We start from the raw sequence: 21,489 nt of genomic DNA, 5'->3' as shown, positions 1-21,489 counted from the left end.
CGGGGGGCCTGTGCACCCCACCACTGCCGGGGTCCCGAGACCCGGGGACGGCTTTCCCGGGAAAGCGCACGGAGCACCACGGGCTGCTGCAACGTCACGCCGGCCTCTGCCGCCGCAGGCCCGCCCCACACTGCGCGCCCCTCCCTCCCCTCTGCCTGAGTGAATCAGAGCCCCCGAATCAGCGGCTCCTTTAAACCCGTCCTGTCTGAGCGAAGAACGGACGCCCTCCGGCGACCTACGCGCAGAGGCGGGGCCAGGTCCAAGGCTGAGACCCGGGAGCTGTGAGAGCAGAGAAGAGACAGGGAAATCTCTCTGTGCAGCCTCGGAGGCAGCGGATTAAAGCTCCACGGTCCACTTGATGTGCCCTGCGTCTGTGGAGTGCATGAATGGACAGCGAATCATCCCAAATTGAGGAAGTGGACTTTGAGGACAAGATTTAAGACTTTCCCCACTTTTCCTCTTTTTACAACGAATTATCCCAAATTAAGGAGGTGGACTTTGAGAGCAAGATTTCAGACTTTTCCCCCTTTTCCTCTTTTTACAACGAATTATCCCAAATTGAGGAGGTGGACTTTGAGAGCAAGATTTTCGAATTTTTCCCCGTTCTCTTTTTGTGAATGTGTATGTGTATCCTTCTCTGTGAGATTTTCTCTGTATAGCTTTGCTTCCACCATAGGTCCCAGGGTGCTACCCGTCCATTTTTTTCTTCAATAATTACTTTTTTATTTTTAATAACGCTACTATATTTTATACTTTATTCTATTTTACTTCATCTTCTCTCTTTCTTTTTTTCCTACCTTTCCTTCCTCCCTCCCTCCCTCCTGTCTTTCCTTCCTCCCTCCCTCCCTCCTTTCTTTCTTTCCGTCCTTCCTCCCTCCCTCCCTCCCTCCTTTCTTTCTTCCTTCCTTCCTTTCTTTCCTTCTTCCTTTCTTTCTCTCTTTCTTTCTTCTACTAATTCTTGCTTTCTACTTTTTCTCCCTTTTATTCTGAGCTGGGTAGATGAAAGGCTCTTGGTGCTGCAGCCAGGAGTCAGTGCTGTGCCTCTGAGGTGGGAGAGCGAACTTCAGGACATGGGTCCACAAGAGACCTCCCAGCTCCACATAATATCAAATGGCAAAAATCTCGCAGAGATCATCTCAACACCAGCACCCAGCTTCAGTCAATGACCAGCAAACTACAGTGCTGGTCACCCTATGCCAAGCAACTAGCAACACAGGAACACAACCCCCCCCCCCATTAACAGAGAGGCTGCCTAAAAACATAATAAGGCCACAGGCACCCCAAAACACACCACCAGACGTGGACCTGTCCACCAGGAAGACAAGATCGAGCCTCAACCACCAGAACACAGGCTCTAGTCCCCCCCACCAGGAAGCTTACATAACCTACTGAAACAACCTTAGCCGCTGGGGACAGACACCAAAAACAACGGGAACTACGAATCTGCAGCCTGCAAAAAGGAGACCCCAAACACAGGAAGATAAGCAAAATGAGAAGACAGAAAAACACAGAGCAGGTGAAGGAGCAAGATAAAAACCTACCAGACCTAACAAATGAAGAGGTAATAGGCAGTCTACCTGAAAAAGAATTCAGAATAATGATAGTAAAGATGATCCAAGATTCAATTTCCATGATCCAAAATCTTGGAAATAAAATAGACAAAATGCAAGAAACAGTTAACAAGGACCTAGAAGAACTAAAGATGAATCAAGCATCAATTAAAAACACAATAAATGAAATGAAAAATACTCTAGATGGGATCAATAGCAGAATAACTGAGGCAGAAGAACGGATAAGTGAGGTGGAAGATAAAATAGTGGAAATAACTGCTGCAGAGCAGAATAAAGAAAAAAGAATGAAAAGAACTGAGGACAGTCTCAGAGACCTCTGGGACAACAATTAAACGCACCAACATTTGAATTATAGGGGTTCCAGAAGAAGAAAAGAAAAAGAAAGGGACTGAGAAAATATTTGAAGAGATTATAGTTGAAAACTTCTCTAATACGGGAAAGGAAATAGTTAATCAAGTCCAGGAGGCACAGAGAGTCCCATACAGAATAAATCCAAGGAGAAATACGTCAAGACACATTAATCAAACTGTCAAAAATTAAACACAAAGAAATCATATTAAAAGCAGCAAGGCAAAAACAACAAATAACACACAAGGGAATCCCCATCAGGTTAACAGCTGAGCTCTCAGCAGAAACTCTACAAGCCAGAAGGGAGTGGCAGGACATAGTTTAAGTGATGAAGGAGAAAAACCTGCAACCAAGATTACTCTACCCAGCAAGGATCTCATTCAGATTTGATGGAGAAATTAAAACCTTTACAGACAAGCAAAAGCTGAGAGAGTTCAGCACCACCAAACCAGCTTTACAACAAATGCTAAAGGAACTTCTCTAGGCAAGAAACACAACAGAAGGAAAAGACCTACAATAACGAACCCAAAACAATTAAGAAAATGGGAACAGGAACACACATATCAATAATTACCTTAAATGTAAATGGACTAAATGCTCCCAACAAAAGACACAGATTGGCTGAATGGATACAAAAACAAGACCCATATATATGCTGTCTACAAGAGACCCACTTCAGACCTAGAGACACATACAGATTGAAAGTAAGGGGACAGAAAAAGATATTCCATGCAAATGGAAATCAAAAGAAAGCTGGAGTAGCAATTCTTATATCAGACAAAATAGACTTTAAAATAAAGACTATTAGAAGAGACAAAGAAGGACACTACATAATGATCAAGGGATCGATCCAAGAAGAAGATATAACAATTGTAAATATTTATGCACCCAACATAGGAGCACCTCAATACATAAGGCAAATACTAACAGCCATAAAAGGAGAAATCGACAGTAACACACTCATAGTAGGGGACTTTAACACCCCACTTTCACCAATGGACAGATCATCCAAAATGAAAATAAATAAGGAAGCACAAGCTTTAAATGATACATTAAACAAGATGGACTTAATTGATATTTATAGGACATTCCATCCAAAAACAACAGAATACACATTTTTCTCAAGTGCTCATGGAATGTTCTCCAGGATACATCATATCTTGGGTCACAAATCAAGCCTTGGTAAATTTAAGAAAATTGAAATTGTATCAAGTATCTTTTCCGACCACAATGCTATGAGACTAGATATCAATTACAGGAAAAGATGTGTAAAAAATACAAACACATGAAGGCAAAACAATACACTACTTAATAATGAAGTGATCACTGAAGAAATCAAAGAGAAAATTTAAAAATACCTAGAAACAAATGACAACGGAGACACGACGACCCAAAACCTATGGGATGCAGCAAAAGCAGTTCTAAGGGGGAAGTTTATAGCAATACAATCCCACCTTAAGAAACAGGAAATATCTCGAGTAAACAACCTGACCCTGAACCTAAAGCAATTAGAGAAAGAGCAAAAAACCCCGAAAGTTAGCAGAAGGAAAGAAATCATAAAGATCAGATCAGAAATAAATGAAAAAGAAAAGAAGGAAATGATAGCAAAGATCAATAAAACTAAAAGCTGGTTCTTTGAGAAGATAAACAAAATTGATAAACCATTAGCCAGACTCATCAAGAAAAAAGGGAGAAGACTCAAATCAATAGAATTAGAAATGAAAAAGGAGAAGTAACAACTGACACTGCAGAAATACAAAAGATCATGAGAGATTACTACAAGCAACTCTATGCCAATAAAATGGACAACCTGGAAGAAATGGACAAATTCCTAGAAATGCACCCTGCCAAGACTGAATCAGGAAGAATTGGAAAATATGAATAGACCAATCACAAGCACTGAAATTGAAACTGTGATTAAAAATCTTTCAACAAAAGCCCAGGACCACATGGCTTCACAGGCCAATTCTATCAAACATTTAGAGAAGAGCTAACACCTATCCTTCTGAAACTCTTCCAAAATATAGCAGAGGGAGGAACACTCCCAAACTCATTCTACAAGGCCACCATCACCCTGATACCACAACCAGACAAAGATGTCACAAAAAAAGAAAACTACAGGCCAATATCACTGATGAACATAGATGCAAAAATCCTCAACAAAATACTAGCAAACAGAATCCAACAACACATTAAAAGGATCATACACCATGATCAAGTGGGGTTTATTCCAGGAATGCAAGGATTCTTCAGTATACGCAAATCAATCAACGTGATACACCATATTAACAAATTGAAGGAGAAAAACCATATGATCATCTCAATAGATGCAGAGAAAGCTTTTGACAAAATTCAACACCCATTTATGATAAAAACCCTGCAGAAAGTAGGCATAGAGGGAACTTTCCTCAACATAATAAAGGCCATATATGACAAAGCCACAGCCAGCATTGTCCTCAATAGTGAAAAACTGAAACCATTTCCACTAAGATCAGGAACAAGACAAGGTTGCCCACTCTCACCACTCTTATTCAACATAGTTTTGGAAGTTTTAGCCACAGCCATCAGAGAAGAAAAGGAAATAAAAGGAATCCAAATTGGAAAAGAAGAAGTAAAGCTGTCACTGTTTGCAGATGACATGATACTATACATAGAGAATCCTAAAGATGCTAGCAGAAAACTATTAGAGCTAATCAATGAATTTGGTAAAGTAGCAGGATACAAAATTAATGCACAGAAATCTCTGGCACTCCTATATACTAATGATGAGAAATCTGAAAGTGAAATCAAGAAAACACTCCCATTTACCACTGCAACAAAAAGAATAAAATATCTAGGGATAAACCTACTTAAGGAGACAAAAGACCTGTATTTAGAAAATTATAAGACACCGATGAAAGAAATTAAAGATGATACAAATAGATGGAGAGATATACCATGTTCTTTGATTGGAAGAATCAACATTGTGAAAATGACTCTACTACCCAAAGCAATCTACAGATTCAATGCAATCCCTATCAAACTACCACTGGCATTTTTCACAGAACCAGAACAAAAAATTTCACAATTTGTATGGAAACACAAAAGACCCCGAATAGCCAAAGCACTCTTGAGAACGGAAAATGGAGCTGGAGGAATCAGGCTCCCTGACTTCAGACTATACTACAAAGCTATAGTAATCAAGACAGTATGGTTCTGGCACAAAAACAGAAAGATAGATCAATGGAACAGGATAGAAAGCCCAGAGATAAACCCACGCACATATGGTCACCTTATCTTTGATAAAGGAGGCAGGAATGTACAGTGGAGAAAGGACAGCCTCTTCAATAAGTGGTGCTGGGAAAACTGGACAGGGACATGTAAAAGTATGAGATTAGATCACTCCCTAACACCATACACAAAAATAAGCTCAAAATGGATTAAAGACCCAAATGTAAGGCCAGAAACTATCAAACTCTTAGAGGAAAACATAGGCAGAACACTCTATGACATAAATCACAGCAAGATCCTTTTGGACCCACCTCCTAGAGAAATGGAAATAAAACCAAAAATAAACAAATGGGACCTAATGAAACTTCAAAGCTTTTGCACAGCAAAGGAAACCATAAACAAGACCAATAGACAACCCTCAGAATGGGAGAAAATATTTGCAAATGAAGCAACTGACAAAGGATTAATCTCCAAAATTTATAAGCAGCTCATGCAGCTCAATAGCAAAAAAACAAACAACCCAATCCAAAAATGGGCAGAAGACCTAAATAGGCATTTCTCCAAAGAAGATATACAGACTGCCAACAAACACATGAAAGAATGCTCAACATCATTAATCATTAGAGAAATGCAAATCAAAACTACAATGAGATATCATCTCACACCAGTCAGAATGGCCATCATCAAAAAATCTAGAAACAATAAATGCTGGAGAGGGTGTGGAGAAAAGGGAACACTCTTGCAGTGCTGGTGGGAATGTGAATTGGTACAGCCACTATGGAGAACAGTATGGAGGTTCCTTAAAAAACTACAAATAAACTTCCATATGACCCAGCAATCCCACTACTAGGCATATACTCTGAGAAAACCATAATTCAAAAAGAGACATGTACCAAAATGTTCATTGCAGCTCTATTCACAATAGCCCGGAGATGGAAACAAGTGAAGTGTCCATCATCGGATGAATGGATAAAGAAGATGTGGCACATATATACAATGGAATATTACTCAGCCATAAAAAGAAATGAAATTGAGCTATTTGTAATGAGGTGGATAGACCCAGAGTCTGTCATACAGAGTGAAGTAAGTCAGAAAGAGAAAGACAAATACCGTATGCTAACACATATATATGGAATTTAAGAAAAAAAAAGTCATGAAGATCCTAGGGGTAAAACAGGAATAAAGACACAGACCTACTTGAGAATGGACTTGAGGATATGGGGAGGGGGAAGGGTAAGCTGTGATAAAGTGAGAGAGTGGCATGGACATATATACACTACCAAATGTAAAATAGATAGCTAGTGGGAAGCAGCCGCATAGCACAGGGAGATCAGCTTGGTGCTTTGTGACCACCTGGAGGGGTGGGATAGGGAGGTTGGGAGGGAGACGCAAGAGGGAAGGGATATGGGAACAGATGTATATGTATAACTGATTCACTTTGTTATAAAGCAGAAACTAATAAAAAAATAAATAAACAAATAGAACCTAACTAAATTTAAAAGCTTTTGCACAGCAAAGGAAACCATAAACAAAACAAAAAAAACTCATTTTCTCCCACAGAATGGGAGAAAATATTTGCAATCAAAGTGACCAACAAGGGGTTAATCTGCAAAATATACAAACAGTGCATGCAGCTCAATATCAAAAAAACAACAACAGAATAAAAAAATGAGAAAACCTAAATAGATATTTCTTCAAAAAGACATACAGGTGGCCAAAAAGCACATGAAAAGATGCTCAACATCGCTAAGTATTAGAGAAATGCACATCAAATTACAATGAGGTATCACCTCACACCGGTAAGAATGGCCATCATCAAAAAGTCTACAAACTATAAATGCTGGAGAGGGTGTGGAGAAAAGGGAACCCTCCTACACTGTTGGTGGGAATGGAAACTGATACAGCCACTATGGAGAACAGTATGGAGGTTCCTTAAAAAACTACAAATAGAGCTGCCATATGATCCAGCAACCCCACTCCGAGGTATATATCCTCGGAAAACTATCGTTCTAAAAGATGCATGTGCCCCCGTGTTCACAGCAGCACCATTTACAATAGCCAACACATGCAAACAACCTAAATGTCCATCGACAGAGGAACAGATAAAGAAGATGTGGTATATACATACAACGGAATACTACTCAGCAGAAAAAGGAATGAAATAATGCCATTTGCAGCAACATGATGCACCTAGAGATTATAGACTATATTTACTAAATGAAGCAAGTCACACAGAGAAAGACAAATATCATATGATATCACTTATATATGGAATCTAAAAAAAATGATACAAATGAACCTATTTACAAAACAGAAACAAGACTCACAGACTTCAAAAACAAACTTATGGTTACCAAAGGGGAAAGGTGGGGGAAAGGATAAATTAGTAGGAGTTTGGGATTAACATATACACACTACTATATATAAAATAGATAATCAACAAGGACCTACTGTATAGCACAGGGAATTCTACTCAATATTCTGTAATGACCTATATGGGAAAAGAATCTGAGAAAGAGTGGATAGATGTATATGTATAACTGACTCACTTTGCTGGACACCTGAAACTAACACACAGTAAATCATCTGTACTCCAATATAAAATAAAAAATCAAAAAATAATTTAAGGGCTTCCCTGGTGGCACAGTGGTTGGGAGTCCGCCTGCCGATGCAGGGGACACGGGTTCCTGCCCCGTCCGGGAAGATCCCACATGCCGCGGGGCGGTGGGCCCATGAGCCATGGCCGCTGAGCCTGCACGTCCGGAGCCTGAGCTCCGCAACGGGAGAGGCCACAGCAGTGAGTGGCTCGCGTACCACACACACAAAAAATAATAAATAAATTTTAAAAAAATTTAATAATATATTTTAATTAACCTAACAGATCCAACCTACTGTTTTAAGAACATAAAGAATCATCAAGGAGATATTTCGTATTATTAAACACGAAGTCTGAAACCATGTACTTCCTTTAACACCACAGCACTCAGACCGGCTGCACTCCAGCACAGCTCCAGACAGCGGTGTGTGGGCGTCTGTGTACACACTTACACGTGCAGACACGCGTGTCCATGAACGTGCACAGAGACGCTCTGGGCTTAGCGGCGATGGCGGTGGTGGTGAGGAGGATGACGGCTACGGCACAGGAGCTCTTCCTGAGTGCCAGATACTGAGCCAAGTGCTTCCCGTGCACTAACCCCATCCACTGTCCCTTACTGGGGAGAAGCTACCGTCACACCCACCTCAGCGGGGCTGCTCGGAGGGGCAGAGCCGGGGTGTGAGCCCGCGAGTCCGGTCCCAGCACGCCCACCTCGCAGGGACGGCTCAGTGCCCCGAGGCTGGCAGGCTGTGGCTTTTCTCACAGGGGCCCTGGATCCTGCAACAGCACAGGCGGCTGGGCCTCCGAGAGCAGAGCTGGCCCCTCTCAGGCCGGGGTCCTGTCTCCACCCAGTCCCTGGGGGGACAGGTTCACGCAGGAACAGCCCTCCCTAGCGGGGCCCCAGAGCCACAGATGGTGCTGGAAGCCAGGCAGGGCAGTCACCGCCGCGGGGCCAGGAGCGAGGCGCGGGTGGATGGCGGAGGGGAAGGCGGGTGGACCCCTCGGGACTGTCAAGCAGACCCGCCCCCGCCCAGGCCTCCTCGGCCTGTCCTGCAGGAGACACAGCACAGGCGCTGGTGGCCACAGGGGCAGCACGTGGCCAGGCCTGGTGCCCCGGGACTCTCCTTCCTAGGGGCTGAGAACAGCTGCAGCCCATGTGTGCCCACCCTCGCGCCTCGCGGGCCCACTCCCGCCACACGCCAGTGGCTTCGCTGAGAAGCCGCCTCTACCGTCAGCCGGTTGATATCCACACTCAAGAGATGCTCTCTGACGTTGTGCCTTTTTCAGGATCTTGTGCCTTTGCTAGAAATTTTTGGACATGAACTTGTCTGGGGCCAAATAAGTATTCCTCCTGCCTGTCTCATCTGACTGGAGATCCTACCCTGCCCCCACTAGGGCTTCTCCCCTCTGCACGCCAACCCCACACTGCACCCCGAGAGGCCAGTGGGAGCAGTGGAAAGGTCTCCCGGCCCAGAGTCTGGACTCCACCCTGCGTGCCCTGCCGACCCCGTCCCTGCTTTCACTGCCGAGCCCCCCACCTGATCCATGCTCCACCAGGGCCACGTGAGCCTGCAAAAAAGGGCCTCCCCTGGTTGACTCGCATTCCTATCTTACACACGGGTACACTGAGGCCAGGAGGGGTCACAGAAAGCGGCTCCTGTCCTTCCCAAGTCCCCCGAGGGCAAAGGGAGGAGAGCTGCCAGGTTCCGAGTCAGCGTGAGACGCGGGGAGACGGCTGCTGGGCCCGGGTGGGGCCCTGACACCTGAGCACCTGCCGCTGTGGCAACAAGGCCCTCCCCACCCCAAGGACCTCAGAGCATCCTCTCACCCGTCCTTTCCCGATGGGCGGCAGGGGAGGGAATCACAAACGGCCGCCACCTGGCAACCAGACAAAAGGAGGACCAAGAAGCAGGCACAGGCCAAAGCCAGAGCGTCGGGAGGTCCCAGGCCCCGCAGTGGCCACGCGGCACAGGGTCAGGACCCCATGGTCGCGGTGCTGCCGCGTGGCAGCGTCCAGCGGCTCAGGTGAAACTGAGCTGAGCGCCTCGCGTTCGGCACTCGTGAGGACACACCGGCGCCCCGTTGTTCACTGCTCCCAGAACTCATCCCTACATCGTGACCCACAGGCAAGCTGCCCCTCACCCTGGGGGCCGGGCGGGCTCTTCCCCAGGCCCAGCCCCCGCTTGTGCTTCTAGGGCCTCAGAGCTGCAATGCCTCTCACGCCACTGGCGTGCGACCCAGCACTCAGGTGACTCACCTGGTCTGCAGCTCCTCCTGTAAAATGGGCTGGGTCTCCACCCACGGCCCACTCTGTCACGTGCAGCTCAGATGAGCTGAGGTTTGCAAACTTGACAGCGCGTGGGTATGTGACAGATTCTGTTTTTTTTGGCTTTTTTTGGCCGTGTGGCTTGCAGGATGTTAGCTCCCCGAGCAGGGATGGAACCCCGTGCCCCCTGCAGTGGAAGCGCAGAGTCCTAACCACTGGACCACCAGGGAAGTCCCGGTATGTGACAGATAAATGCTGCTCTGATGTTCCATTTTTTCTGAATGTTCCTAGGTCCATCCAAGACCCTCTGATTTCATGAGAAGAAAAGTATCATAGATACCCTTGTGACCCCCGGCCCCTGTAGGTCACAGAGTAACCGTTACCACTCCTCCTAAGATCCGGCTCCCGGTGAAAAGACACACAAACATTCACGCTTCCTGCACAACTGCCCCATCCTGAGCCCCCTCTCCTCCCGAGACGGACTGTGGGAGGCGTGTGTGCGTGTCTCTAACTACAGTTACTGTATTTGCTTTGCAGAACTGTTTACACCCAAAGCCATGAAAGACGTAATAAAAAGAAAAACCTATGCTTTTAAAGCACCTCAGAAGCTCATCTTACCTTCCCTACGTTCTGACGCATCCCTGGGGGCTGCCCCCCACCTCCTCCAGAGGCCCAGCACACACTTCCCCAGGCGGGACACACCCCTGCCACCTCTAGTGCTTCCCTGCCCGACGACACTGGCACGGGGGCCGAGGCCTGCAGAGGCCGGGCTGGGCCGGGCCTCACCCCTCCAGGGCCCTGGAGCCACAGTGTGGCACTGAAGGGCTTTGGGGCCCTTTCCCAGGCCACGCAGAGGGGCACCCACAGTGGGGAGAGAATACAAAGCTTCTGTCCAGCTCCGGGGACGCCTCTGGCCATCGGGCAGCAGAAGGAGAGGCTAGGGATCCAGAGCGCCTCAACCCCTCCCCACCGCCCACCCCGATGGCGGGCTCAGGCCACATACCAGGATGTCCAAACAGGCCGCCTTCAGCAGGGTGATTTGGTCTGCGATGGTCAAGCCGGTGAAACCTGGCAGACGTTTAGCAAACTCCACGATCTTAATAATGCACTTGGTAGCCAGTTCACTGAATTTGTCCCAGAGGCCCAGATCCAGTCGGACTCGATGGTCGGCACTGGAATTCTACGAAGGAGAGAAAACACCGTCAGGAGTAGTTGTGGGAAGCCAAGTGGAAGGCAGGGGACCGAACACGCTTCCCATCGACCCGTGCTGACAATTCACTCACCACAGGGAGGCCCCGGAAGGTGGGGGAGGGTTGACCTTGTAGGTTAGCGTCATTTTAAAAAAATGCTCAAAATCTTATCCCTGTGCCGCTGGATAATCAACTAACAGATGTGGGAACCTCTGTTCGGCGATCACTGCAGCTAGTAAATGAAGTGAACGGGAGGAGGAGCCACCACCTGTGACCTGGACGGACTAGCGGCTCCGCCGCCTCAGGAGAGCCGAGGCGAACCGTGGGGAGAGAGGCCCTTCCCGAGACGCAGCATCCAACCACGCCGGACCCACACCAGGAGTTTAGTGTTTAGTCTAAGTCGGTTTGAGTCTGGTTTCTATCACCTGCAACAGGAAGAATTCTAACTAACGTTCAGTCACAGCTTGAGATGGTTTAGGTGGGAGAGCTCCGCGTTCTCCACCCGTCACGACGTAGAGAAGGGGGCCCGCCTCCACGGCCACCAACGCCTCCCGCCCGGATTACTGCCACAGCTCCTCACGGGTCGCCCTCACTCTACACCCTGACCTTCGCACGGTCCGTTCTTTCACCAGAGGAAGAAAGGGATCCTTCAAAAACACAAGTCAGAGCAAGTCACTGCGCTGCTCAAAATCTGCAGTGATCTCTCACCTCACTCAGACGGAAAGGCCAAGTCCTCTCCACGGCCTGCAAGGCGGGTCCGCTCTCTCACGTCTCCCCCGGCTCCACAGGGCCCTGCTGTCCCCGGACCGGCGGGCACGCCCCTCCCCCCGGCCTGCTCTGCCCGCAGACACACCCCTCATTCCTTCCCGGCTGGGCAAACTTGAGCCCCCGCCCGACTACTCTGTGGCCTCCATACCTGCTCTGCGGTCCCAACCCTCAGCCCCCGACGCACACTCTCGTTTACTTCTTGCCTCACTGTCACTGCCGCGTCCTCAGCGTCCAGAACAGCGCCCCGTACACGGCAGGGGCTCAAAACGTTTGTTGAGTGAATGAGTGAGTGAATGAGGCCTCCATGAATCCACGCTCGTGTAGGATGTCTCAGGGCAACCACCACGCGAGGACGAGGCTGGTGCTTGGGCCCCTGACACCCGGGGACACATCCACGGAGTCTATAAAATGAGCTGTGTTTTTAAGGTTGGCGGGGAACCTGGAAAGGGAAGTTTGCATACGGGGTGGCACAGAGGCCCTAAAACAAGTGGAGGCTGGCCGCCCCACGGCGCTCCTGTGGGAAGGGCCAGCGTCCTGCCCGTGACTTCACCCCATCCGTCCCCAAGGACCTGAGGACACGGCGCACCTGGAGGAGCTTGAGCCCAAGCGTGTGGCCACTGGGTCCGTCGGCTCGCCTGGTTTGTGGGAAGATGACGCGGGAGGGGAGGGGCACAGAGGTGAGCGGACAGCAGGAAGTCATGTCACCGCAGCGCCCATCCACTGCCCGGCCCAGCACGTGTGAACGGGGCCTCCATCAGCCTCGTACGAGGAGGCTTCATGACACACCGGGCCTGCCACCCTTCTGTTAAAAGTAACGCACAGCCGTCTTAACGGCATGTGAATCTAACTCAGCACCATGCAAACCGAAGGGAAGAGGCAGTTGAGAAAACACAGAATAACCTGGCGTCTTATCGTTCCGGTTGCTGGACTCACACGGCATGAGCTTTAAAATGGCTTATACGCTATCCTCCAGCGCAGAAGGGCAGAGCTCGGCCCGTCCGGGGGGAGTGAAGGTGGTTAGGGGGGCCCTGGGCGGGGGCCGATCCCGAAACCAGGGGAGGGGGAGAAAGGGAAAGGCCCGGGCTGGGAGGGGCCTTGCCGACAGCTCAGGGGAGCGGAACCACAGCAGAGGGGCAGAGGCAGCCGCTGCCCCCCGGCCCCCCTGAGCAGCGGTGAAGCCCAACCCCACCATGAGATCCGGTTAAAGGGCCATTTTGGTCAAGCAAATGGACCCCTTCCCGCTGCCGTGTGCTTCTCTGCTGCTTCTCTGACTGGCGGTACTTTCAGAACGAGGCCCATGAATGGAGGTGGAATCACGGTGTCTTTAAGCCCATCTGGGGCAGCTGCAGGCACTACAGTGCTTCAGCCAGGGCTGCTTGTCCTCCTCCTCAGCCAAGGAGGAAACACAGAAAGTCTTAAAAGGAACGAGGAGCTAAGGTTCCCAGGGGTGGCTGGAATACCCGGGGGCCCGGGTCCAGAGTCTCTGCCCCACGACCGTCCTGAGAAGCTGATGTCCTTTCAAGCTCCACCTGTAGGATGCTCCCGGGGTCCACGGCCCACTTGTCCACTGGACATGCTTCTCGTGGAACAAGCCCTCCCCCGGGGCTCACTGGGAGCCAGGCCCTGTTCTAAGCGCTTTATGATGAACTTCCTCTAGTTCTCAGGACACCCTCACCTGGCAGCTGCGTCAGTACCCACCAGCCAGCGCAGAGGCAGCTCGTGCTGCGGCCCTGGGCCCACCCTCTCGGGGCACCACACGGCCTGAATGAACTTTGTCTCCGGAAGCCTGTCCCCTGGTGAGAAACCCCAGAGGCTGAAAGACGCTCGGCATTGCCAGGACGAGGACGTGATGCGTGGCCGGCGTCCACGGTCCACAGACACACACCAACTGCCAGCTGGGCATGTCCATCCGCAGGAGGACAACACACAGAGGCCCCAACACACACGCCACGTGGTACTGAGACCCGGACGCTTCTAACCATGTGGCAACCGCCCTGCCACTGAGCGGGAGACACAGGGACGGGGCAGGGGCGGGGCTCTGAGGGCCCCCAAGTGTTTCCTGGACGTCTGGCTAGAAGCGAGGGAGACGGTGCAGGACTTCCCTGAAGCTAATGTTTCAGGGGTGCTCCTGGACCCCTCCCCCCGCAAGATGCCTGGGCCAGGACAGGAGGCTGGAGGGGCCCCTCTGGACAGCCAGGTGGTCTCAGAATGCAGGGGCCTTGGTGGAGGGCAGGGTGTGGCCTGAGGGAACCAGCTGCAAGATGGAGGGTGTCCAGCGTTCCACATGCTAGATTCGGGGTGGCTTCGTGATCCTGTGGGTGGATTAAGGGCTCCTCACGTCTCCACAGCCCCACCTCCCGAGCCCTCGGAGGGCAGCCCGTGTCCCTCAGGGCCCGTGAGGGGGTGCACAGCTGCACACGGCGGGAAGCAGGAGCAGACAGCCCAGGCTGGGCCGCGCCCCCGGGAGACTGCCTTGCTGTCCCAGCCACACTTACGCTGCCAGGACTGGGCATGTGGCTCCAAAAAGTGACAAAGCATTCATACAGAGTCAGGAGGAGGAGACCTGTCCGTTCTGTATGTCTCTGGGCCAGAAACGGTACAGGGTGCACCGGTATGCTTCCCTCATCTACCCTCCCCAGCAGCCCCACGAGCGAGTCACAGCTCTGACTCCCGTTACACGGATGAGGAGTGGGGCTCCAACGACGACTCCAAGGTCACGGAACTCCCAAGCAGCACAGGCAAGACGTGAACCTGGGCCTAGGAAGCCCTAAAGCCTGGATGCTAGCGTCACGGTCGCCGAGGAAGCAGAGCATACACCCCCAGAGCTGGGCTGTGTACTCTCTGGAGAGTGCATCGTCCACAGCCCCACCCTGGTCCCCAGAGTCCCCCCTTGCCCCCTTGCTTTTCAGGAAGGTCAGTGGTCAGAAGCCTCGCCAAGGAGCCTGGCACTGAGCCTGCAGGTGAGCACCCTGTCCAGGCCCAGGCGTGGAGGGTGGGCGCTAGCTTCCTGCCCTCCCCTCCCGTTGCTGGGTCCTGACCAGGGTCCCAAATCAACCCTAATCAGGAAGAAAAAGGAGCTACTCTTTCAATGATCTGTAGGCTGGCAGCTAGCTGCCTTTCTAATTCTTCCCTGCCCACTTATTCCAAGGCCACCTGACAGGGAAGCCAGCTGGGCAAAGGCACCAAAGTCCCCTCGCAGTGGAAGCAGCTGCCCGTCGACAAGCTCCTTATGGAAAGCGCTCGCCCCGTGGCCAAAGTGCCTGCAAAGGACGCGTCATGGCGGCTGCTCTTCATTTACACCTGCGCCTACTTCCCGAAAGGACTGCGAGTTGCTTACAATAAAAACAGAGCTAGATCTGTGCACAGAGACAAGGGTTGGAGGAAGCAGCAGCGCCTGCAGGGCGTCAGGCCGCCCCGCGGTTAGGGATCGTCCCCTGGAGACGGGACGGGTACGGCCACTTTCCCTGCTGGATCCAAAGAGGCGCAGAAAGCCCCTGCAAAGCGCTTAGGACTAAGGGCCCTCACTGGGGACCGAGGGGGCAGGGAAGGGGCGCTGGTGGCTCTGGGGGAAGCCCCAGCCTGGGGCTGGGAGCAGACCCTGAGACTAGGATTCCAACGCGAGCAGCTTATGTGGGCAGAGGTCCTGGGAAGCACTGGGAGAGGAGTGGAAGGGCCGTGGGCACTGGGCTCCACCTTGTTGGAGAGCTTTGGAAGCCCTCGGGCCGGGGCTGCTCCCAGGAGTGTCGACCCCGCCCCCCTCTGCCCCCTGTGTGAAGCACGCTGCCCCACAGGCACAAAAAGCCTCGAGGCAGCATCGTGGGGCTGCAGAATGAGCCACGGGGATGCGGGATGCCGGATGCTGGCAGCGGCCCGACTGGCCTGGAAGCAGGTGAAATCAGACCTCGGGCACAAAGAGAATCCAGAAGGAGAGGCTCTCGGATTCCGCCAGGAGGCCTGGGGGAGAGTCCCTGGCTGTGCTGACCCGCAGAGGGACGACGGTCCCGAGGGGGCGCTTTGGTCCTAGGCCGCACCAGGGCGTGTGTACTTGTGTTTGCCCTGCCCTCCTCCAGACCAGAGTGGCGGCCACTTCACCTGGTGACCAGGTGAGGCAGAGTCTGGGGCACGGACGAGGCCACCCTGACACCCCAACCCGGGGAAGAGGGCCGGGGCCCCAGGGGGGCAGCAAATGACCCCACGGGTTGTCTCTCACCGCGGGACCTGGCTTACAAGTTTCCACCTCCAGGAAGCCCTCCCTGCTGGGACTGTTCTCTTTTACTCTGTCTTCTGGAGGGAAAGTTGATTTATCCCTGGGTAACAGCCCCGTCCTCCTAGCTAGACGCCTGGTGTCCCCCATCTCCACCTTGCCTTGTCACCCACCCTCCTGAGACACGGTGTGTCGTGTGGGGTTAGAAGAGCTGCCCCGGAGTCAGACTGCCCACGTCCAAGGACATCCGCTGGCTACGGGGCGTGGGGAAAGTGACTTATCCCTCTGTCATACGGGGTGCTGCACCCGCCTCGCGCTGGCTCCGTAAGGAGTAAAACAATTCACACAGCGAGAGAGAGAGTACGTAGCGCGGCCCCTGGTACGGAGGAAACGCTCAGCGAGTACTGGCTGTAATGATGACTATAACAACAATAAAGACTCCTGATCAAAAGTGTTGACTTCTCTCCACCACTTCGGACTGAAATTCAATAAGAGGCCGAGGGAAGTGAAGTAACGTGCACACGGTCGCACGGCTGGTTGGCGGCAGAGCAGGATTTAAACCACATTCATTTCTAGCACCCCTGCTCCTGACTCATGGCGTCACCCGCCACCCAGGTCTCCAGGCCTGCCTTCCCTCGCAGGCCGACCTCAAGGCTCCCAATGCGGCCCCGTCCTGCGTCTGCTCTGGGCTGGATGGCGCCCCTGCGCGCAAAGGGGACTCGTCCGCTGAGTCAACAGCAGGCCAGGTCAGCAGCTTCACAGACTGGCCAGCGTCTCTCCTTGTCCCTGACACCAGGGCCTGGGGGCCCAGAAAATCGCCCTGGGCCTCGCTACTAGAAGTACGCTCGTGGCCTTTGCTACTCAGAGTGTGGTTTGCAGACCAGCAGCACCTGGGAGCCTGTGAGCAATGGCCGCCCACACCTGCTGAACCAGAACCTGCATTTTAATAGCTGCCAGGTGCTTTGTAAGCTGGCGGAGGACTGGGGAGCAAGCTTTAGGTTCTTCTTCTCTGGGCAGCTCAGCCAGGGGACTTGCGGCTAAGTCCAGCGCCAGCTCTTTAGAAGCTGGTGCCACCCACTGTGCAGCCTCGGTGCCCCACTTGCTGTTCTTCGCCCCTGCCTGCATCATCATTTCACCTTTTTATCCCCATGACCTTAGCTACTATTCTTTTTCTAGCACGTCTCAATCAATCAAACCAGCAAACACTGCAATACTTGGATTTTTAAAAAGCGCGTCTACCAGCATCTTGGGCGGGCAACGTGAGCCACTGAAGAGGCCAGAACAACATTCTAGTTGCACTCACTCATTCAGTCGACAAATATTATTGAGCGCCACATGCTGGGAATACACGTCAGCACACAAAAACACTTGGAAAAGCCACTAAAAAAATTCAAGTACCGAAAGACATCTCCACCAGCACATCCAGACCAGCCGACAAGGCCTCCTGCCTTGTGACCTCACCTGTCCCCCACCCCCTTCTCTTCACTTCTCCCTCAGCGAGGCCATTCCCAGGGGAGCACAGGGAGCAGAGGGGGACCTCCCAGCTCGGTCCCCCTTCGCTTTCCCAGCCCCCCCTCCCCCAGACCTTCTGTGGAGCCAGACCCTGGGCGGGTGAGGCCCAGTCCCCCAGGCGGGCTCTTCCAGCTGGAGCGGGGCCCGTGAAAGGCTCAGCCCGGCTCTCCGTCCCCGCTGGGCTCTGCACTGGCGTCCGCCGCCGGGACTCCCGGCCGCCTCCCTAGCCCTCCTCGGCCCCTTCACGCGGCTGTGGGTCCCCGCGAGCAGCAGCGTCTCACTCACCCTGGCCCGGAGCCTCGCATGTGCCCAACCTGTGCGTCCTGACCGAGCAGGAGGAAATGCCCACCCTACTCAGCGGCTGCTGCAACCCCGGCCCGGAGGGCCGGCCGCGGCGTCTCCTTACTCTGCCCGGGCCTGCCAAGCTCGGGGCGGGGAGCGTGCGCACGTGCGTCTGCGTGCGCGTCTGCGTGCGAGTGCGCGCGAGTGCGCGGCGGGGCGGGGTGGGCGGGGCTTCTCACCGTGGTGTACTTGCCCAGCTGGCAGAGCGAGGGGAAGGTTTCCTGGTGGGCTTTCCTGATCTTCTCCGTGAGATCGTCCAGCTCGGCCGTCATTTCGTAGCTTTCCGTGCATTCCTGCTTCGAAGGCTCCTTCTTTTTCTTGTTTCTGTCATTCCTGACCGCTGCAGACAAGAGAGCAGACACACCAGGGTCACTCGTGGCGAGGGCTGCGCTACCCGATGCTGCCTGGGAAGGGATGGGGGTCGGCGGGAGGAGATCCGACCAGCACATCTCCCGAGGCGAGGGGGTGGCTGCCGGGGGACTTGTCTGTCTGCGCTGCAGCCGCCAGCCGGTTCCTAAGGAGAGCTCAGCTCACCCAGAGGGCCTAGAGCCTGTTTGTTCGGAGGGAACTTCCTATCTGGACTTGTTCCTGGAAGAATTTTTCCGGGCAGGTTCCCCGCAGTTCCAGAGGGGATGGCCTGAAAGGCGCTCCAGGGAAACCCCTTTTTCCTGGGAGACACGTCCCAGAATGGAGCCAGGGATTCCTAGCTGGGCCTTTTGGTTCATTTTTTTGCTTTTCAGTTTTCGGAATTAACTGGCACCTTTTTATTTTTATTTTTTGGGCCCAGCTTGTGGGATCTTAGTTCCCCCACCAGGGATCGAACCTGGGCCCTCAGCAGTGAGAGCACAGAGTCCTAATCACTGGACCGCCAGGGAATTCCCTTAACTGACACTTTCGAAGAAACTCATCTCCAAGGGGACAGGGTTTGGGGTGCTGTCCCTTCATGTTTTTCTGCTTTTTAAACTTTCTGTATTAGTCATACAGTCTTTTATTACTTACAGTTTTAAAAAGTAATAATCTATGCATCATGAGCCCTCAGCCTGGAAAGCTGTTCATTCATTCATCCTTTATCTGCCTGCAGCCCTCATCCCCACACTTTGTCTGGCCCTGGACCTCATGGGCATGGTATTGGCCTCCATGCTGGGTGGTCATCCCACAGCACAGCCTCTCAGATGACCCAGATTTGAGGGGCACTCAGAGCTCTGGCTCTGGCAAGGGTCTCCTGGGGAAGGAACCTGGGACCCAGGGAGGCTGACAGATAAAACTAGGTCATGCAATCCACACTGCCCGGGGACCCAGAGTTGCCAGGATGGACACTGCCTGCTGTGTCTGCCACCACCCTGACCTGGGAGTCTGTGCTGCAAACGACCCAGGGCATGATCTGATCCGCTCTAAGAGGATTCGGCCTGGTCCTTCCTGAGAGCCCCGGGCGATCTGAGAGCTGGCAGATTCCTGGGTCTGGGTCCACACCGTGAGGACCACAAGGCCGCCTGGGGCAGGAGCTGAGGGCAGAGTAAAAGCAAGGCACAGGCTCAGGGAGAGGAGAAAAGGTGAAAAGAAAGAGGTAGGGAGGGAGGGAAAAGGGAGTGGGGTGAGTGGTACTGAAAAACCCCATGGTCCGTATAAGCGCCTCACACCTGCAGTGGGGAGGGTATTTCTGAGTATCTTCAGCATCGTACTGGGAGCCGTGTCTACAGTGCCTCACTTCATCCCCTTCCCAGGTAGGCAATTTTAAACCCATTTTACAGACAAAGAAACAAAGCCTCAGAGAGGCTAAGGGATGTGCCCATGACTACACAGCTTACACGACCCTTCCTTGTGTCCACTTGCTTGTTTGTAACCAAGTGGACGCATTTGAGAAGAAAACCTGTGCAGGTGATTTTCTTCTCCAGGACTCTGAAATGACACTGTTCTTTGGCTCAGAACATTTCCAGGACTAGGACAAGTGCATAAAGACAGTTTGAGGTATCTCAGCCTCACAGGAAGGCTAGCTGTGTGCCCAAACCACTCCCGCAGATGCAGGACACAGGTGAGGGCAGCATGGTTTAAAGCAGGAAGAATGCAAAAGTAAGAAAAAAAAATCCCTTTTGAAATCACATCAAAAAAATTTAAAAAAAATGCTTAGGAATAAACCTGACCAAGGTGGTGAAAGACTTATATACTGAGAACTATAAACCATTAATAAAGGAAATTGAAGATGATTCAAAGAAATGGAAATATATCCCATGCTCTTGGATTGGAAGAATTAATATTGTTAAAATGGCCATACCACCCAAAGCAATCTACAGATTTAATGTGATCCCTATCAAATTACCCATGACCTTTTTCACAGAACTAGAATAATCCTAAAATTTATATGGAGCCACAGAAGACCCAGAATCGCCAATGCAGTCCTGAGGAAAAAGAACACAGCAGGAGGCATAACCCTCCCAGACTTCAGACAATACTACAAAGTTACATTAATCAAAACAGTGTGGTATTGGCACCAAAACAGATATATGGATCAATGGAACAGAATAGACAGCCTAGAAATAAACCCACACACCTATGGACAATTAATCTTCAACAAAGGAGGCACTTTGTTGTACAGTGTACAGTGGAGAAAAGACAGTCTCTTCAGCAAGTGGTGCTGGGAAAGTTGGACAGCCGCATGTAAATCAATGAAGTTGGAAGACACCCTCACACCATACACGAAAATAAATTCAAAATAGCTTAAAGGGGACTTCCTTGGTGGCACAGTGGTTAAGAATCCGTGTACCAATGCAGGGGACATGGATTCGAGCCCCGGTCCAGGAAGATCCCACAGGCCGCAGAGCAACTAAGCCCATGCACCACAACTACTGAAGCCTGTGTGCCTAGAGCCCGTGTTCCATAACAAGAGAAGCCACCGCAATGAGAAGCCTGCACACTGCAATGAAGAGTAGACCCCGCTCACTGTGACTAGAGAAAGCCTGCACACAGCAACGAAGATCCAATGCAGCCAAAAATAAATAAATAAAACATATATTGCAAAAAATAAAAAATGGCTTAAAGACTTAAACATAAGACAGGACATCATAAAACTCCTAGAAGAAAACATAGGCAAAATATTCTCTGACATAAACTAAACCAATGTTTTCTTAGTTCAGTCTTCCAAGGCAATAGAAATAAAAGCAAAAATAAACAAATGGGACCTAATCAGACTTATACATCATCAAAAAGTCTACAAATTACAAATGCTGGAGAGGGTGTGCAGAAAAGGGAACCCTCTAACGCTGTTGGCGGGAATGTAAAGTCGTACAGCCACCATGGAAAACAGGATGGAGGTTTCTCAAAAAACTAAAAATAGTGTTGCCATATGATCCAGCAATCCTACTCCTGGGAATATATTCGGAGAAAGCTAGTTCAAAAAGATACATGCACCCCTTTGTTCACAGACGCACTATTTACAATAGCCAAGACATGGAAGCAACCTAAATGTCCATCGACAGAGGAACGGATAA

The 21,489-nt window shown here is 51.2% G+C and overlaps 1 protein-coding gene across 3 annotated transcripts in view; it reads right to left on the bottom strand.

Annotated features, from left to right (window-relative positions):
- Positions 1–21,489, bottom strand: part of RARB (retinoic acid receptor beta) — a 466,970-nt gene that overhangs the window by 8,811 nt on the left and 436,670 nt on the right. For all 3 annotated transcript variants that reach the window (XM_060099507.1, XM_060099508.1, XM_060099509.1), the window contains exons 4-5: positions 18,187–18,347; positions 10,995–11,171 (exon numbers count right to left, since the gene is read on the bottom strand). In XM_060099507.1, coding sequence (XP_059955490.1) covers positions 10,995–11,171; positions 18,187–18,347 — 338 coding nt within the window. The remainder of the gene's footprint in view (positions 1–10,994; positions 11,172–18,186; positions 18,348–21,489) is intronic.

The sequence above is a fragment of the Mesoplodon densirostris genome, chromosome 5, assembly GCF_025265405.1.
Source record: "Mesoplodon densirostris isolate mMesDen1 chromosome 5, mMesDen1 primary haplotype, whole genome shotgun sequence".
In the NCBI taxonomy this organism is placed as follows: Eukaryota; Metazoa; Chordata; class Mammalia; order Artiodactyla; family Ziphiidae; genus Mesoplodon; species Mesoplodon densirostris.
This window is presented reverse-complemented; position numbering and strand designations above follow the sequence as displayed.